The sequence below is a fragment of the Populus nigra genome, chromosome 3, assembly GCF_951802175.1.
Source record: "Populus nigra chromosome 3, ddPopNigr1.1, whole genome shotgun sequence".
In the NCBI taxonomy this organism is placed as follows: domain Eukaryota; kingdom Viridiplantae; phylum Streptophyta; class Magnoliopsida; order Malpighiales; family Salicaceae; genus Populus; species Populus nigra.
The window spans coordinates 3,583,440-3,596,572 of NC_084854.1; the positions used below are offsets into that span (position 1 = coordinate 3,583,440).

General features: G+C 35.0%; 3 protein-coding genes across 3 annotated transcripts; 1 reads left to right on the plus strand and 2 right to left on the minus strand.

Moving 5' to 3' along the window:
• Positions 1-2,084: 2,084 nt before the first annotated feature.
• Positions 2,085-2,982, plus strand: LOC133690009 (oleosin Ara h 15.0101-like). The gene has a single exon (XM_062110148.1). It carries the CDS (start codon positions 2,356-2,358, stop codon positions 2,803-2,805), a length of 450 nt encoding a protein of 149 aa, XP_061966132.1. The 5' UTR covers positions 2,085-2,355; the 3' UTR covers positions 2,806-2,982.
• A 384-nt stretch (positions 2,983-3,366) lies between these two features.
• LOC133690008 (uncharacterized) lies at positions 3,367-7,141 on the minus strand. Its single transcript, XM_062110147.1, has 5 exons — positions 7,105-7,141; positions 6,357-6,643; positions 6,138-6,266; positions 5,951-6,041; positions 3,367-4,152 (listed from the first exon to the last, which is right to left on the minus strand). The coding sequence occupies exons 1-5, from the start codon at positions 7,133-7,135 to the stop codon at positions 3,983-3,985; spliced, it is 708 nt and encodes a 235-aa protein (XP_061966131.1). The 5' UTR covers positions 7,136-7,141; the 3' UTR covers positions 3,367-3,982.
• A 2,028-nt stretch (positions 7,142-9,169) lies between these two features.
• Positions 9,170-12,838, minus strand: LOC133690037 (signal peptidase complex subunit 3B-like). Its single transcript, XM_062110182.1, has 6 exons — positions 12,273-12,838; positions 12,128-12,175; positions 10,453-10,515; positions 9,927-9,980; positions 9,586-9,672; positions 9,170-9,470 (listed from the first exon to the last, which is right to left on the minus strand). Exons 1-6 carry the CDS (start codon positions 12,396-12,398, stop codon positions 9,339-9,341), a joined length of 510 nt encoding a protein of 169 aa, XP_061966166.1. The 5' UTR covers positions 12,399-12,838; the 3' UTR covers positions 9,170-9,338.
• Positions 12,839-13,133: the final 295 nt, after the last annotated feature.

Below are 13,133 nucleotides of genomic sequence, written 5' to 3' on the forward strand. Positions count from 1 at the left end.
TTACTATCTTTTAAAAATAATAAAAAAAGAAAACACCCCTAAACATAATTTTTAAAAAATTATGAATCTAAGGGTATAATGGTTATTTTATTATGCATTATAAAAGAAAAAAACGTAATTGCTCCCTTTAATTTTAACAATAACAAATGGATTATTGTGAAATTACTAAATTATTTTCAATAACATGTTTTTTTGGCTTTTTTATAGCGTATTTCACCTTAAAGTTAAAAAAGCCACAATTTCCTTTGTTTTTTTTATTCACTTTGGCCCGTGTTGTGAATTCACACTCTCCTAACAAATTAGCTTAAATTCACATATAATTTGGACATATAAGGGCTAAATAAATAAATAAATAAAAGACAAAAAATGTTATGAATAATGGGTCGTAGCGTTTTGGAGGGGATTCACAACGTGTTTTGCATAGTAAATCCTCCACACTATTTAGATTTTTTTTATGATACCATGACTTTACAAACATAATGTCTTGAACATGATTTTAAATCAATTTTTAACATGAAAATTAAAAAATTATTATGATTTTTTTTAATTGATAAACAAAACGATGTTATTTGTACTTTATAAAATAAACTAAAAATATATATGAACTTATAAATAAAAATAATAATTATTAACACTAATCAAATATTATAACAAGAAGCTAATAATTATAGATGCACATTTAAGTATTTTATATCAAATGTCTTTTTTATTTTATTCGTTTTCATTTATTTTATCCTAGCCAATACATGTTATTGCTAATAAAAATTAATCTTTATTTTTATAAAAACTTCATATTAATACAATTAATTCATATAAAATATAAGTGGAAAAAAAATCGATACAATTCAAACTAATTTTTTCAAAGTATAAAAATTGTTTTTGAATGCCGGCAACATATCATTGACTGGTTTTTCTCGAGTCACTTTACTAACTTAAAAATCAAAGTTCTTGTTTTTAAACCATCAAAACTCTATTTTCAACAACTTGTTATTATATATGAAAACACCTCTAATATATATATGTATATAACCTAATAACCTTAAAACACTTTAAAAAAAATAAAAATCAACTAAATTAAAATAAATTAAACAGAAATCAATCTATTTTTTCCGCAATGTTTAGAGAGAAAGCTTATGTCTATTGAACTTCTTTTAAAAATAAAAACATAGTGACACAAATATTTTTATTTTTGGTGATGAAGATTTGGTCAATCGATAATTTTCTCTCTTCTTCATCATTAATTGACAAGTTTCTCTCTTATCTTTCAAACTTATGGACTGAAAATAAATAAAATAAACTTTTAAACTAAAATAAAAATTCTAAAGGCTTCAAGACTGTGAAAATTCTAAAACAAGTATTTGCATTATATTTTCTTCATGTTTTATATTTTGTCCCCCATCTTTTAATTTTATCATTTTCACTACATTCTAAAATTTTAACTCATGCAATTTGACCACAAAAGAATTAAATAAAAAAAACCAGCAAAAAAAATTTAAAAAACTAAAAATGAAAAAGAGAGCGACTTCACTATTTATAAGCAGTGATGTTGACTTAAAAACACCCCTATTATTTTAATTGTTTAATTAATACTGATAGAAATGAAACTCATAATTCTATACGAGTATATGTGTACTCTTATGTGAGTGTTATGATTCATATGATTTTTTTATGGTGAAGAAATTTTATTATAAATAGATGAAGCAAATACATCACATGATTGTTTGGTGATTTAATTAAATCAATATAATAACCTTCATAATAATAATAATAATAAAACTTGATTTTGTGAATAATAATAATAATAATAACAGGAGGAGGAAACCATGATAAAATCATATACACTGATGCTTATAAACTATAATTTCTCACGTTTATTTCTATTATGTTTATAATTAATTTAAATTAATGTAATGTACGGGCTGGGGATGTGGTGTTTAGCTGCTAGGCTATTGGATAAATCAATAGAACTCCAAATAAAATACTGGACAGCTGAAAGTCCATGGGCCAGACTGGACTCCTCAAAAACTTCAATACTTAGCCATTCCCTCTGAGACGTGTCAGGCATTCTTGAATTTCACATTACATGCAAAGCTGCCCATTCCCCGAACAAACGCCACGAGACTATCCACTCCACACCACCTCGGACCGCCTACCATCCCCGCACCATCTTCAAGGCGCCACCTTACACTTTAGTACACTTCACGAGGTGATACACCTTCACACCCTGCCACGTTCCTTATCTCTGCCTCCCTATAATACCCGACACCCAACACAACATCATCATAATAAGGGGGGGAAAACGTATGCTCTTATTTTCCCAGTCATTGCTGTGTGTGTCGCTCACGAAAGGAAGTCATGCCTCATCGATCAAGGCCCATGTCGAGGTACGAGCCATCTTCAGGACAACCAGCTTCACGCAAGGTGGTGAAGTTTATGACTGCAGGGACAATAGGTGCAGCACTGTTGGTGTTGTCCGGGTTAACTTTGACTGGGACAGTTATAGCCTTGGTCGTGGCCACACCAGTTCTGGTGCTGTCTAGTCCAATTTTAGTCCCGGCAGCGATTGTTGTTTTCTTGGTCGCTTCTGGGTTCTTTTTCTCAAGTGGGTGTGGCTTGGCTGCTATAATGGTAACGCTGTGGATATATAACTATGTGACTGGTAAGCATCCACCTGGTGCTGATAAGCTGGATTATGCTGGAGGGAGGATAGCAGAAACGGCCAAGGATATGAAAGATAGAGCTAAAGAGTGCGGTCAGAATGTGCGACAGAAGGTTCAAGAATCTAGTCATACTCAAACTTCTTAATTAATTGAAAGAGGTGGTGGGTTTGCCTGGGTTAATGTGTTTTGGTTGTCAGTTTCTTATCACGTAGTTGTAATGCTCTCCTCGTTTAATTTGCAGCTGATGATTTTGGCGTGTCAATAAATCCCACTTCTGTTTGTAATAACAGGAAATAATCAAGTTTTATCTTTAAAAAAACAAGCTGCATTGTGTAGATCTTGCTTTCTTTTTTTTCTCAATCTTGTGTACAAAAGCGAAAACCCACGTTGGGTGGCAGCCTCTTGGACCTAAAATAACGAGAGATCAAGGTTGCGTCTTTCTGCATTGCTATAGAATGACCATTCTGCATCAAACCACAGAACGTCTATACCCAAAGGAAGACTGCACCAACTAATCTCGAGAATAGTCATTTGCTTAAAAAAAACACCATGATTTTAAACTGCAAGTTGTAGAAATCGAGAGGAATCGTGGCTATTGTATGAAACCGCCAAAAAACTTTCAAGACAGAAGTTATTCCATAGATGCTGTTGTATTCATGCCTGTTCAAAATGCAAATCATAGTGTTCATTCTTATGGAAATGGGAATGAAAAGCAAGAGATACTTTTTCTCCAAATATGGCAATGTTCAAATGCTTCACAAGTTTCAGAAACACGAGAAGTCATAAAAGAAAAGTTATCTAATGGGGGCCTCTAATGTTTCCTGAAAGAAAAGGAGACTAACGGAAACAAGAACAAAGTGCTCTGTCCATTGCAATTGCAAAAGCAGGAGAAATTACTGACCACCTTGCTGGAGGAGCGTCTTGTGAGTAGCATTATATGCTTCATGGTTGAGAGGAGGCACGCACATTGTGGAAAGTTCATGACATTCAATCAAAATTTCCCCAAGGAACCTCACAGATGCATCAGAACTCCAATGAAACGAATTGAAATATTCAATAGGAACCATCGGTCATGCTAAACTTCCAACAAAAAATAGGATTTACGGGGGGAGATTGTCTGCTCAAACTATTACTGGCTGAATAATGAAAACATCAACCGAGTAAAACTACACAACAAGGTTATGCATGACAAGTTAATCTCCCATTCCTATTGACCAAAAACAAGCAAATGACATGACACTTCTACATCAAAAGCAGTGAACACGCCACTAGAGGACATCCGTTACCTATTGCAAAACGTAACACAGGCAATGATTCTGAAATCAAGATTCTTTGGAAACACTCTGATTCAATGTTTCTCGCCTTATATCCTTCAGCAGTAGACACGATGGAAGAAAATGAGGAGTGATGAATGCCACTCCCAAACAGAGCACTACCAAGACTACTACCCACCAAGCCTTGTGTGGGATTCCCAATAATAGTTCATCACAAACTGTCATACAAAAGAACTATTAAGAATATGGAAAGGATAGAAAAGAGTTCATGGTCAGTGTAATATGTAACATGTCTTTATACGTGAAATTGTGAGATCATAAGCATTATGGCTGAAACATAAGCTTCACAATATAGAGCGATGAAACATAACAAATTTCATGCAGTATCTGTAAAGGATACCTTGGCTGTATGGCAACATTAGAAATCAAGAAACATAACACCCAACAATTCTTGCGATGAAAAAAGCACAATCTCAGTTAACTAATGGGTAACACGTCTGGATAGCAATGGAAATAGAAAATGAAACAAGGAAGCTGCTATTGTAAAAAGCGAAGCTTGTTGACATCTTGTGAAAAGATACAACAACGAAGTAAAGAAAGCCAATGAGAAACCCAAGGATAACAAGTTATCTTAGAAGAAATCTAGCAATTTCGAACCAACTCCAAATATCACTCAAAATTGCTCATCTTGGAACAAATTGAAAACTGTTATGAATAACAAATCAACTTAGGTCTGTTCAGAAGGCCCTAAGTTGTTGATGGTGCAGGAATTTCTTAAAAAAATATTATTAAATTCCTGGTTGTGCTAGGATTTCCTGGCCTGAATGACCACTCTCTCCTCTCTCTCTCCTCTCTCTCACCCCCTCTCTTTCCTTCTCTCTCCCACACATTTTCTCTCACCCACATTCTCTCTCTCCCTCTCTTCTCACACACCTTCTCTCCCCCTCTCACCCTTTCTCACCACATAGGCTATCCAATACCAAACTCAGGCATACACCTCAACGTATTTTCGAGTTTGCAGCGGCGTGCACACAAAATTTTCCATGCAGAGCATGTACCTTTTCTCTCACCAATGGTTATTTCCTGCTCATATGGCACCAGCAATCACCAATCTCTCCATCAATGACAAAGTCAGACACTACATTCTGTCTACAACCAATCAATTGTACTGCAACTCCATTCGCCCTAAGGTAACGATAACACCAGTCTCCATGCTCGCCTTATGAGGTAAGGTAACCAAGGTCTCTAAATACCCTAGGTCACTAGGTAAATAGAAAAAAAATTGGACAATTCATTCTTGAACAAGTTAAGAACACATACATTCTCTCATTTCTCTCATACATTACTTCTTCTACACCTGCTAACTTAAGCATCAAGTACAAATACACTTATACTTAAGCATCGGAGTGTCCTATATCCAAAGAGGATTTGTTTTTCAGGTACAACCCAAATCAGAGGTAACAACCTATATTCAAAACCAGTCACCAGCCCAAAACCCAGCCATGAAAAGCCCAATTTATATCTGGAGTTTTTTACGACTTCATCAGAAATCAATATTGTTATGCTGGTGGCATTAGCAAAATGCAATGTGAACTTGCTTCCTTAAAGCGATATCACAAAAAAAGTTTGCAGATTGAAATGACACATAAAGTGACACTACCACCACTGCAAATATAATGATTGCCTAAAAAATGTCACAGATGAAACCCCAAGATTGGCAAGATAGATAGATTGACAAGAAAGGTGGAAAAAAAAACAGGAATCCATGTGAACTTAAAAAGGGTCACAATCATCAATTATAAATGAAGAAACTAACAAATGAGAAACCGGTTAGCTTAATGAAATTCCGAAGCGACAATAGACAATAATTCCAGGAGTTGATATATGAAGCAGACTTCTATTAAAATGCAGTGAGCATGCAGTGCCACTCATATTCAAATTTCAAAGAGCAAAAACAAACACTCAAAATAGAGAATTTTATCATTATGCAAATTACATGAATCTAATTTGCCTTACCTATATTGAATGTGATGTCTTTCCTCTCCTCTACATTTGGTATTGCCACTACCCCCTCTGGCTCCACCCTCACCAAAACACACAATTTAGTCTGCATGAAAAAAAGAAAAAAAGAAGGAAGAAAAACCACCCTCCTAATCAGATCATGATGTAAGAGTGAAAAAATGTATTAGAAAAACCAACCAACCTGATTGCTATCAAGAATAACATCAGTCTTGAAAATCAGTTTCTCAGTATTTAACAATCTTCTTGCAACCCGGTTCATTCCGGGGTCAGAATCATCTTTCTTCAATTGTATAGTAAAGCTAGCAGGTATCTATTATTCAACAAATTGGAATCAACGACTCACAATCAGAATCAGAATCATGAAAAAAACCAACCAAAAAGAAAAGGAAAATATACATACAGAAGCTGGATACGATATCTTCACTTCATACCAAGTATGTGATTTAAGCCCTTGCAGCTCGTAAACTCGAGAACCCAGTTGCAAAGGAATAGTTTGCTTCCACAGTTCCTCCCCTACAATCAAAACCTTCCTGTCGTCTCCTCCTCCATTTCCGAAACCTGGGCTGCTGTTGATGCTGCGACTAAACCCAACAATGCAGAGCACAAGCAGCAGATGTGAAAGCATGGCAGTAAGGAATTGAAGCCAGCAATCTATAGAAGATGGAGAGTTGAATCCATCAATTGGGTCTGCAATAGAGTGGAAAGGAACTAAACGGTGTATAATGAAGAATAAACCACAATTGTTTTAGTGGTCTTATTAGTAAGACCATAATAGTAATATCATTTCGCCCTAGGAATGGCAATGGTTAGCAACTATGTTAGGTTTTTTTAGCCGAACCTATCGGGTATTAATCAAACCGACCCGATTAGGTTTTGGATATCCATTGGACATCCCTACCCGACCTCCAAAACTTGGATACAACATTAAGCACAAAAATAAGGATATTGCAAAACCTAACAAAAAACATAAAATCAGCACTGAGCAAATACTTGCCAATCGAGCGGAAACTATATTCAAGCCAGAACACATGTATACTGATAATAAACCAAATATACAATCATAATTGTTTTTTTTTTTAAAGGCAGTCACAACCACCAATCTTTTGCATAATGCAAAACCAACTTCCAAAACAAGTGTGAGTAAAGACCTAATGTAAAACAAGCAGCCATATCAAGCATGAGAACTCTTCAAGCCATATCAAGCACGAAATTTGTTCAATGGAACTCACAGGACTTTTAGCATCTTCGGGGAGACACAATAACTCAGCTGCTGCCTGCTATTGTTGCTGCCGACATCTGCTGCTGGCCGGAGAAGTGGAGATTGGAGAAGAGAGTGAGAGGAAGAGGCAGAGAGCGAGAGACGGGTGACTGGTGAAGGCTGGAGCAGATTGGAAACCTAAATTTTCAACATATATATCTCTTGGTACAAAATGCAAGTCTTTTAAATTTTAAGGTTTTTTTTATGTAGTTCGGGTCGGGTAGTACCGAACCTATCCCTAACCTGAACAATGAAAAAAAAATCTTACTCGTTCATGTCGGTTTGGATCAGTATTTAATTATTTATCGGGTTCGGGTCACCATCTCTAGTTAAGGCGTAATCATATGATTCTATTATTTTGAGTATTTCTCTCCTTTTGGGTTCTGCCTATTGCATGGCCATCATTCTTTCCATTGAAGAACGGCAAAACCATTCCCACTGGCAGCATCGGCGATATTCAGGACTTTTGTTGCTGGCAGTCATGTGCCATGTTGCAAATTACTTCCCTAAGAAATCTTCTGAGCCAATTGATTGCTGATGAAATGGAAGAAAAGCAAAGTTGCAGCTTTGTTTACGCAGGCATTGTGTTCTGCAAGCTTCAACATCTTGTCCTTACTATTCCTGTTCAAAACCAAGCTGTATTTTTTAATGAAAAATGAGAAACATTGGATGTGAGGGCATCATTAATCATTCTCGTTTTTCTTCTTCTCATAGATTTTTCTTGAATTCTTACTTCCAATCCTAGGTTGAATTGGTTGTTGCAATCCATGACCTACTTGCTGAGCATGGTCTCTGCTGTGCTGGTGAGGGTGGCGAAGGGGAGGAAGGAAAATAGAAGAAATGACAGGGAAATGTATGAGCTAACTCCACATGTAACTCAATTCTGAGGCCCTATCGAGCTATGTAAATCAACAAGGAAAGTCATGTGTTGTAATTTTTGCGTGAAGCCAAGTAAATAAATATGAGAATTAGTTTTGTTTATTGCACTAATTGGTAATTGGTTGATATTTGTAACTTGCAAAGCTGGAGGACACCAGCTTTTTACAATGGAATTGGATTACAAGATTGTGTGTTTGGAAGGTAACCTGTGCTGTTTTTTTAGCTTCTAAAAGTATAGTTTGTAATTAAAAGATATTGTATCTTAAAAAAAAACTTTAACACCTCCAAACCAAACATACATAAAACAATTTGGAAATGCATTGAATTCTTTGGGTTGATTGTGAGTATGGTTAAATTATATTTTCTAAAAATTTTAAATTTTTTTAAAAGTTTTAAATTAATATTTTTTTATCGTTTTGACAATTTAATATCTATTAAAAAAAATATATAAAAAATATTATTTTAATATATTACTATAAAAACCAATATATACGACTTTAAAATAGATCTCCATCTCCTGTCTCAAATTCAACACTCATGCTTATTATTATAGAAAGATTCCAAATCAAAATTGATTTGAGAAATAAAATTGGGGCTAAATATCATCGGATGGAAGATTGGTAAAGCCCAAAAGACCAACACTTTTGTAAAATGTCCCCGCATTCTAAAATAATTGGCCGTGGTTAAGAGAATTTATTGAACTGATGAAAAGGTGAAACGAGAACAAACAGGTGTTTTTAAGAGAAAAAAAGACCCCAAATGTCAAATTATATTTAGCAGGCAAAATAAAGAGGAGGACAAAGTGAAACAATTTGACTTAGTGGTGGAATACTCAGCTAGCAGGTGGTAATTGGGCTTCAAGCCTTCCCATGTTGGATATAGATTTCTGGTTGTTCAACTCGTTTGATCAATTAGAAATGTTAGCATGGATTCCATTTCAACAATGCGTTCACAGGTCTTTACATTCTTTAAACAAAATTATTGATTGGCGATCTCTCTACAGCTCACAGAGATTATGGGGTTTTATGGCGCACTTAATAGACAAGTGGAGAAGGAAACACCGAAAACCAAAGACAGAATCCAACACGACCAAAATATAAACCCAAGTGCTCAAATTTCTCTGTCGTCCCCATTCCCACCTCAGTCATGAAACTTTTTACCCGTCTGTTGTTTTCTTAATTTAGCTGACCTTTATCATCCCATATAATGGCTAAAGTTAAAGCAAAAACATACACCAAAGATGCCCTATCCTCGCCTATGCTCCTCAGGTAAGCGGAATCCAGACAAGACTAGTTTGTCAGCAAACATCTTGCCAGTCTTAGGCATGACATGCCAGTGCAACGTTAGATTGAATTCTTTACCGCGAAGATTGCTTCCCTGCACAAGAAAAAATAATGTTTAGTTCTGAAACATAGCAGTAGCAGCACATGAGGTGGCTCGTGGGTGTGAATGCCCAATGAAATGAAAAGAAATCACTCCATGCAGATGGTACCTGATCAACAAAACGGTACTTGTTCTTGGTCTGGATCCAAAACTTTGCATGCTCTTTGGCAGGTATAATAGCGTCCCAAAGAGACACCTATCACAAGACATTCAAAAATATTTAAGTAGTGAGCATAGTCTTATGCAGTAGACCCTGACATTTCAGGACATGAAATACAGATGCCTCAAGAGGATTGTGTAGTGCCTGTACGTGTAACAAGGAAAATGGAAAGGGAAACTGATTCAGCTCCAAGCACGCCTCGTAAATTTTTAAAAATTAAAGTTCAACGTGTGAAAGATGAGAACCAAAATGGAAAAGAACATACTTCTAATTTCAAGCACCTAGAGTACCTGGTTCAATGAATTCTGGGGAGTTTCATACTCAGCCGCTACAAATATGAAAAGCTGCAATAAATGACAAGTTCATTATTATTAAATGTTTGAGTTGGCTATTATGTGATCATTATATACTTGAATAAGCATTGAACAATACCAATACATTTAGGCGCCCCATCAATTCAAAATCCCTGGTGGACATGACCAAGGCATAAAAAAGATTTGTTTTTTAATTATAAACAAGTCAGTTTAAAATTCAAGTCATTCATCCCAGCAGTGTCCCAACTATTTAACATAAGAAGTTTTACATTGGATTTCCAAATTGTCATAGGGCATCCAAAACTCAATTTGTCAGAACATGGAAACTATAATAGAGAGCGATTGGTTCAGTAAATGAAATGTACTCGCTACTCGGATTACACTCATGAAACAACCAGATGGCTTGCCTTGGCATGAGGGTTAAATATTTACAGCTCTGAAATGAAAAGACTATAACACCTATCACTGAGGAAAAACAAATATACTCCTTCAAATTTCGTACCTGCTTTGTGTTCCATGTAAACAGTGACTGTAAATCAGCTGTTATATTCATGGTCAGGCTGACCTGCATTAAATGATGGGCAGTTCAATCAGTGTTGAATTATTGCTAGCTTATCAAGTAGTCCAGAATAAAGTGCCTGCATCTACACTAATGCATAAAAAATGGAAGATGGTTTGACATCATACATTATCTTAAAATAGTCAAGATGAACAGGGAAGAAAGAAATATCAACATTATCAAGCAGGCCTGTCTTCTGGAAGAAGAAATTCCACCATCTTGCAAACTTACAAGCATCACTCTATAAGAAGTTATTTCAATCAAAATTCCTTCTATCTTAAAAACATGCATAGCCACAGAAAAGCCAAGAAGCTGATCGCATATTAACTCAGTGGTTAATAGGTACAAGGTCATCACTTACCCTAGTGTATGTTTTTGGCACTTATTCAACCAATAACTAAAATTCTAGCATGATGAAAGTAGTGATCAACTTTTGATATGAATTTCTTGAAGCAGAAAAAAGATGGAATTGTAATAGGCCAAATCCAATATATAAGCTGAAAAGTTAAAGGATGGAACACTGATTACAGAAGTTCTGTTCTAATATCATTTTAACCTAAACGTTCATGTATCAAGTTGTAAACTACTTCAATTTTGTATTGAATGATTTTTAATACTATCAAAATTTTCTGCAAAATTTTGCATATTATGATCAATTTCAGCAAAGCAGATAGTACATACATGAAATATTTCCGAGATATGACTTTTGACCAATGATGAGACTGATTTGGCAATTTCCACCATGGGATTTTATAGTCAAGAAGGAGAATTTACCCCAAATATTGAATCTCTCTCTCTCTCTCTCACACACACACAGAGGAGAAAAAATGCAGGTTGAAAGCAGGATGTCCATAAAGGAAACACAAAGGATAACCAAAAAAAAATGTCTGTCGGGTGTTTGGGACACCCGTGAAGTTGACATCAAAAGCCTTTGGGACTAAGTTCCTCAACAACAAAGATTCATGGCCAGGTCATCTTATAAGCTGAAAACAATTTTATTTTTTTAGATTTAGCAATTACAATGTTCATGAATGTCAACAATTGTGAGAGGCAAAATCAAGTCTAAACCAGCATGTGGGAGAGACCAAATTGTTCTACTCAATTTTTGAAATCTCTACCTAAGTGAATCTTTTAACATTAGGGTTTTCAGAAAGTGAAAACCAAGACAGTATCTTTAGTTATTGGAATCAGTCAGACATACTAAAACCTGAGCACGCTAACAAACAGAAGATCAAACCAATAAGGAGAGTGCAAACCTCTAAGAACAATACTTACAATATTAACCAAAAAATAAATAAATACACTTGAGCTACATATCATAGAAATACTAAAAACCCAATTCAACAAATAAATAAAAACAAATTTTAAACTTTAATAAAAAAAATCCATTCAACCTAGAATTTGAAACCTGCTCATAAACAAATTTATCCACCTTTTAAAATTCCACGTAGCTTTTTATATTTAGCAACAGTAGCTCTTTTTAATAAGAGATTCCACTTAAAAATTTAAATAATAATAATAATAATAAGCACAAATTATTGTTCATCCCATCAATTTATACAGTTCAAACTCTTAAAAAAACAAAATAAAAAAAATAGGTAAAGAAAGAATCAATTACCTCATCGTTTCCGGGTGGCTTCTTTTGAAACCCATTGAATTTCACTATCTACAAAACCCGAAATAGAAAGGCAAAAAAAAACATGATTTCAAAGATGGAATTAGATCCACCAAACAACAACGAATCAACAGAATAAGAAAGAAACCTGGATTTCGGCAGAAGGAGAAGGAAAATTGAAGTTGTCGGAGAAAGAGGCGATGACACACATTAACGCCAGTATAGTGAGGGCGAACGTTAGCAACACGTTCGCTCTGTATACGAACGAATGCATTGTTTCGATGTCGTTTATACAACAAGAATCTTATTATTTTGAAACGAGTAGTAGTAGTGCTATTGCTATATTTCCTTCTTCCTCTTCTCTTCTATTCTGTTGAATTGAACTAATATCTCTGTGTGTTTGCGGTTTTTGGTCTGGAATCAAGGAGGCGTTTTGTTTTTTGTTTTTTTGAAAGAAGAAGAAGAAACAGAATGAGTTGGGTGTTTTGGTGCTTTTGATTGGCTACTGCACGTCTCCTATGCAGAGGCCTCTTTGCTTACATGGCAATTTTAGGCAAGCCATTTATCTTGGCCAATTACAGTATCATCCCTGTACCATGCTACTTTGATTGATTGAGCCCCTATATTGTTTATTTGATGTATTGAGTCCCTTTACTATCTATTATATATACAAGGGCCCTCCATTTATATACATTTGAGACGTCAAGTCTAGGTAAGAGCTAGTGTCAAATTTGTTAATTAATGGATGGAAACTTACAAAATTTAATTGTGGAAGGTCAATTTTGATTTTTTTTAAATTAAGGTATCAATTTTCAAATTACTAGCGCGCACATCGTTAGAGTTTTTACTAGACAAGCTGGGCTGGGCAATTCACTCTTTCGCAAGGCCATGTTGAAATATATTCCCCTCAACCATCTCAATACAAAATTAATTTTAAAACACATTTTTAAACGACAAATCTACACTACATCTCCCGAACCCATTGATGGAACTATATAATTTTTATATA